At 42.1% G+C, this 6,970-nt stretch overlaps 1 protein-coding gene across 1 annotated transcript in view; it reads right to left on the bottom strand.

Moving 5' to 3' along the window:
• Nucleotides 1-5,921: 5,921 nt before the first annotated feature.
• Nucleotides 5,922-6,970, bottom strand: part of LOC134368934 (H(+)/Cl(-) exchange transporter 4-like) — a 30,290-nt gene continuing 29,241 nt past the window's right edge. Inside the window, 1 exon segment of the mRNA XM_063085174.1 lies at nt 5,922-6,012. Coding sequence (XP_062941244.1) covers nt 5,922-6,012 — 91 coding nt within the window.

The following is a 6,970-nucleotide window of genomic DNA, read 5'->3' as shown; positions in this document are numbered from 1 at the left end:
GCCCCAAAACACAGCGTGTTTGGGCAGAAAATTTTCAATTATCTGGATGAAGGATTGCCCACAAAAAATAGCGTGGGTAATCAAAAGCAGCAGTTAATCCAGAAATAACTGGCCTGCCATCAGCCAGGGCCATGGTAATAGAGAATTTTGTTGAATGAAAGGATGTTAAAAATGAATGAATGTTAGACAACTGCCCAAGCCGTGCCCCGCAGGATCCTCGCACAGGGCAGACACACAGATGGCCTGGGGACAACGGTCCTACCCCATCCTTGGAAATTTATAGTCCCAGTCTTAATTTTTATTTGGTCGTGGCTTAGCCAGTCAAGAACAAAGGATTTGACGTCAACGAAGTCAACATCACATTCTGTGCAACAGTCTTAAGGATGGGTCTTCAACTTTCCTGAATACTTGAGCAAAGTCACCAGGACCAGTTTTCCAGAGGTTCTGAGGGGTAGAAACATACTGTGTATTCAGTATCTCTTCTATTTACAACATGCTTGTTGAGGACTCTGTGCTTATTTTATTTTTTAAAATAGAGTTCAAACATTTAATTTTTAATAAGATGCCAATGTTTACACAGAGTGTTAGGATTTAAAAAAACAACACGTTGCTATGTGGTCATTCCAACACCAAATGCGAATATATCTCATAAAAGTCTCATGTAGGCTCGTTCCCAGCACACCTAGGGTGGCCAATAAATAGTTATTACCGTGCCAGTGAAAATGGGGTCTGGTTAATGTTTCCCAAGTTGCACCCAGACTTTCTCCTCATGCAGCTCAGTTCAAAGGTTATAAGCTGAGTCTGATAAAACGCTGCCCATGTGAAATTAAAATGAAAGCATAGTATGACAACTCCGTGGTAATCCAATAGTTGTCCTCCTTGGGTTTCTCATCTTTTCCAACTCAGCATCTGATAATGAACACTGAGCAGAATTTCCACCTGTTGATAATTCAAAGTAATCAATTCTCACCCAAGTGAAACAAACTAACATTTTCAGTTTCTGTGACTTATTAGGATTCAAAATATAGCTATTTCCATGTCTTCTCCTTTGTGAGGTCTTTAGGAAGCACCGAATAGAGAACTTTGAGGCTGTCTGGTTCTAAGTAACAGCAAGTGCAGAGTATTGCCTGACTTACCTCCAGTGCATTTACCTTTCCCTAAAAGCCACACAAACATCGGCATTCCCAGGGGATGCACTGAAAAAACACTGAGAAGAAATGCACTCGTCACTTTCAGTATACCCTTTATTTGGTGTCTTCCTGCCACACAGTTCTTTAGTAATAACAGAGGGAGGGTAAGAGGTGTTGTGCATCATTACAGAATACCGTTTCCACTATGCATTTATGGTTTTTTACATTAAAAACTGATTCAGAAACAAGCCAGCAAGTTCTGCAAATGTCTAAAGCCTTTGGTTCTGGAAAAGAAGGGGAAAAAAATCAAACATTATTCCCAAAAGACGATTATTTCCCCTCCACATCCCCGTTCTGCTCATCAGATCATCAGGTAAAATGGATTAAAGCTGTGCATTTGGACACAGCAAGTACCCTCAGACTCTCTACCTGCACACTCTCAGGAGGATGAGGGGCAGTTTGCAGCTCTAAGTTCCCCACGGAGTCGGTCTGAGCCCCTGCCAGTGCTTCTCGTGCTTCTCCTCTCGGTGCTTCTCCATGGCTTCAGCTGGATTAGGAGAAAAGTCTGTGGTTTCACTGACCTTTGGCTATCTTTTCACTGTTTTCATGTTCCCTTTTGAAGCTACTTGTTTCAGCTGGAAGGACGTCCTGGATTCTGTAAAGCCAGGCTATGACCAGCACTCTCCCATTACAGGCCCACGTGGGAATGAGAGAGAACTGCAGGAAGCAATCTTTAACACATAAAGTCCAGGAGACTCCAACTTCACTTGCAAATATTCCGTGGAAACCCCGACAACACTAACATCAGGATCTGTTACTCAATACTTAAGTGCTGTGAATGAGACAATGAATTTCATTCTATTAAAGGATCAAAGATTAAATTCTCTACTATTGGCTGGATATTTCCACACAGAAGTGCTATGTGATGTTACTTTGGAGGGGGCCAGTTAAACACGGAAACAATTTTTCCATAGCATGTCAGCATGATCTGACTTAAAATATTTTAATCAAGGGAAAATATATTTTCCTACATTAACTAGAACTTTCACAGAAACCCACTTGTAGCTAGATTTTTATCCAAAATGAAAATTCTCATTAGGTTTAAGAAATGATGGATTCTACCAAGTAAAAAAATGGGCAAAGGAGTTGAATAGACATTTCTCAAAGGAAGACATACAAACGGCCGACAGGTATAAGAAAAAGTGCTCAGCATCACTAATCGTCAGGGAAATGCAAATCCAAACCACTTTAAGGTATCACCTCACCCCAGTCAGACTGGCAATTATAAAAAAGACAGAGAATAACAAATGCTGATGAGGATGTGGAGAAAGAGGAACCCTCCTGCACTGTTGGTGGGCATGCAAATTAGTGCAGCGCTTACGGAGAACAGTATGGCCGTTCCTCAAACTACAGATAGAACTGCCATAGAATCCAGCAATCTCACAACTGGGGATATATCCAGAGGATTGGAAATCATCAGGTTGAAGGGATACCTGCACTCCCATGTTTATTGCAGCTCTATTTACAATACCTAGGCGATGGAACCAACCTGAATATCAATTGATGGATGGCTGGATAAGGACATTGTGGTACATATACACAATGGAATACTACTCAGCCATAAAAGAGAATGAAATTCTGCCATTTGCAGCAATGTGGATGATCCTGGAGAAAATTGTTCTAAGTGAAACAACCCAGGTACAGAAAAAGAAATATCACATGTTCTCACTCATAACTGGGAGGAATCCATAAAAAAACAAATAAAAAATAAAGAGAGACAGAGAAAGAGAAAAAGAAACAACCATCACAGTAATACACTGAACTTTTAGAGAGAAAAGGACCGTGGTTAGTAGAGGTGGAAAAGGGGAGGGGAGGCAGGGGAGGCTAACAAGGAATTGATTAATGGACCCAAAGAATAATTGTGTATTGTTATGATGAATAAGCTAACTAACCTGATCTAACCATCACACAAGGTGCACAATTATAGAAAATCAATCTTGTACCACACGTGTATGTATAATAAACTATCTTTTAAAAAAAAGAAACGATGGATTCTAATTGGGAGCTTCAATGTCAAATCGGAGACCAGGGGTGGGCAGCAGGAAGGTTCGAAAAGCATTTGGAGTAAAGAGGACAAGAAGGACGATAACGGACATGATGATGGCATCCCATACAGCAGACATCAGCCCCTCCCAAGGACCAATCCCCCTTCCTTATTAAAAGAATCTGAATTTTGTTCAGAGAGTAATGTGCCTAATTAAAAATATTCCCTCCCACTCTCTGGTGGGGAGCCGTGTGATGGAATTCCGGCCGGTGGGTGTAAGTAAGCCAGGCATCTCTGGGAAAGCTCTGCCTTTTTCATATACACACTGCTTCTTCCTTTGTCTTCCCTCTTAGAAAGCAGACAGGATACCTGGAGGTGCAGCAAGTAGGAGGCAATAAGCCAAATTACGAAGGGTAAGGATGGTGGGAAAAATCCAGAAGTGTGGATCCTTGATGATATTGTGGAGACAGTCCCGGAGTGCCCGCCTCCTACGTTTCTTATTTCGCCCTTCACTTTATGTTGGGTTTTCTGTTATTTGCAGCCAAACGCACACCTAACTGATACATCAATGTCCAATGACAATGAGATTGACAGGATGAGGATGATTCAGTGAAAAGGAAGGGACAAAGACTAAAGTGAAAGGGCAAGTGGGATCAATCTTACACAGATTGTAGAGTGCCCCTAAAACACAGCTTAATTCCTCCCTGCAGAAAAAACAGAAGTCCTGACTAAAAGATTAAATGTGTCATTACATTCAAGTACGAAGATGCCCAATGTTGAAATTGGCCATCTGAAATTTAACTCTGTCTTTCTGTGCTGTGATTGCTAGTATGAAAGTGCATGCTTATACATTAAAACTGAAAATTTTGCATCCTACAGAGCAGAGAATGGAACAGATTTAGAATCAATTTAGTATTTCTCTTGCAATCCATTTGGAGGAGTTCCCACTGAGAACTCACATGCTTCACCCTCTGCAAAGCCATGTTTGATAAAGTATGGAAAAGCCTGGGGGCCCAGGCAGAGACCTGCTGCAGGGGACGAGCCACTGCAGAGGCCATCTATTAGAGCAATGCCAAGCAGGAAAGTGGGGTTGGAGCCCTCATGGAGAGCCCCCACCAGGGAAATGTCTAGTAGAGCCAAGGCAGCGGGACCACCATGGACACCCCAGACTTATGGAGCTACCGGAGTGGAACACCAGCCTGGAAAAGTTGCAGGCACCAGTGCAGCCCACTGGGCTGCACCTGGCAGAGCTGTGGGAATGAGGCTGCCTAATGCTTTGGGGGCCCAGATGCCCAAATGTGCCCAGAATGCAGGACTTGGAGTCAAAGGACATTATTTTGGGGCTTGAAGACATAATGTCTGCCCTGCTGGATTTCAGACTTGTTTGGGGCCTGTTTCTCCTTTCTTCTGTCCTATTCCTCCCTTTTGTAATGGAAATGTATACCCAGTGTCTGTTCTACCATTGTATCTTGGCAGTAGATAAATTTGGTTTTGTTCTTCAGGTTCACAGCTTGAAAGACTTTCGCTTTTGGTCTCAGATGAGACTTTGGACTTTTAAACTGGTGCTGGAGCAAGCAAAGACTTTTTGGGACTGATGGGATAGAATGATTGTATTTTGTATGTGAGAGTGACATGAGATTTGGGGGCCATGGTCGGAATGATGGAGTTTGGATGTGTTGTCCCCTCCAAAACTCATGTGGCAGTGTTGGAAACTGATTGAGTCATGGAGGCGGATCCCTCATCAATGGATTAATGCTCTCCCTGGGGAACGAGGGATTAATGAGTGAGTTCTCGCTCTATTGGTTCCCGCAAAAGCTCGTTGCTTGAAAAGACCCTGGCACCTCCTCTTTCCCTCTCTTGCTTCCTGTATCCATGTGATCTGCTTGTACCTACTGGCTGCCTACCACTTTTCTGCCACGAGTAGAAGCAGCCTGAGGCTCATGCCAGATGCAGCTGTCCCAGCATTGTAAGCCAAATAAACCTCTTTCCTTTATAAATTATCCAGTTTCAGGTATTCTGTTATAGCAACACAAAACGGACTAAAACACCCATGGTGCTAGTCTTGCGTGGAGAAATGATTTCTTCACACTCATCATGGTGGGTGCCCTGATTTTGGTTAAGAAACTGATTGATAAGCAAAATAACAGTCTAAAAATAGGAGCAAGAGATGTGCTGATTGTAAGTGGACCACTGGCATACTCGCAGTTTTCACTGGGTTCAAATTTAGTTTCTTTTTCTTTTCCAACAAAGTAAGTGCAAATGTCTTTCGTATGATGCAGTAACACAGCAGAAAAAACTTTGGGAACCAATAAGCAAGGACACTGACTTGCCAACACCCCTTTGCCTTTTGGACTCAAAGTTTCACATGCTTTCATAAGTGAGAAACATCAGCCTTGAGCAGAAGGGGTGAACGTTTCTTGGTTTGGCATTGGTGTTCCATGTCCTTGTACAAACCACATCAGTTACACCCACCCACATGCCCCCACAGCAGTTAGTAAACTCATTAAGAAACACAGCTTGAAACGCATACAGGGTTAAAGCTATAAAATGCCTACTCATTGATGTTTTGTTTTTTTTTTTTTTTACAAAAAGGTTTCATCCTTCTTGCCCTCCTTTCAAATAAAGCTTTTGTTTCAGCTGCCTCCAGTGCATGCACGATCTTTCCCTGGGATAATAATGTATCATTTATTTATTTATTTTAAAATAATACAGTCAGTGTTTTTCTCAAAATAATTGCCACCTTGTCGCTAATTAAACATGATGGATTCCGGGTCATGGTTTGCCATCTGGGCCATATGTCTCAGCACGTCCTTTTTTGTGATGATGCCAAGAAGTCTCCTGCAGAAGAAACAAAATAGAAAAAAAAGGTCAGCCTTGCAATATTGATTCAACCCTGTCCCTAAACCCCAGTGCCTTTCTACCCGGGCACAGGGATAGACAATGTTTCCAAGCCTCCTTTGCAGTTGGGCAGCCCAATGCAGCGAGCTCTGGGCGATGGCCTGTTGGTGTAGATGACAGACACCACTCCCAGGTCTCTGCACATTTCCCCACTCTCTCTCCTCATCTGGCAGTCAGAGGCAGAGGAGCTAGTGAAGGACTCTGAGTAACAGAAGACTGACTTAGGAGCCAACAGATTCAAAGACCTGGATCCCTGAATGACTGTGTGGTCTACAGCCCACACACGCTGCAACCCACAGTGGATGTGATGTGTATGAAAAATAAACCTTTATTACTTTAAGCCACTGAGATTGGAAGCTTGTTTATTATGGCAGCAAACCTACAATGAGTGAAATACTCTCTTAAATTTCAAGACTATAATCAATTAAAAAAGGGCTTATGAAAGCCATTGTCAGAAACTCGATCACACCACAGAAATTCCAAGTATAAGGTATTTTAAGTATAAAGAATTTAAAGTATAAGATAAAAAATGGATTCTATTTTCATTTCTATCTTACCGGAGGGGTAAAGTTTGACATTCATCTCTGACCATATCTGTAAATTAAATTCCCTCCCCTTTCAAAATACCGTTGTTTTCAACTTATAAAAACAATGCCTGAGGTCAAGTGTTCAGATTCCCATACTGGCCAGCCACCAAAGAAAAAAGTTAACATCTAAAAATATGTATATAGAATAACAGCAAGGTCAGTCAAGGGTTTGGATTCCCATACTGGCGAGCTGCCAAAAAAACCCAAAAAACAAAAAACAATGCCACTTATCAAGGTTCTTTGTATAGGACCTCCTAGACTGTACATTACATAACTCCAGGAAATACTGTTCACAAATACTACAGTGCTTC

The sequence above is a fragment of the Cynocephalus volans genome, chromosome Y (genome assembly GCF_027409185.1).
Source record: "Cynocephalus volans isolate mCynVol1 chromosome Y, mCynVol1.pri, whole genome shotgun sequence".
NCBI classification, from domain to species: Eukaryota; Metazoa; Chordata; class Mammalia; order Dermoptera; family Cynocephalidae; genus Cynocephalus; species Cynocephalus volans.
This window is presented reverse-complemented; position numbering and strand designations above follow the sequence as displayed.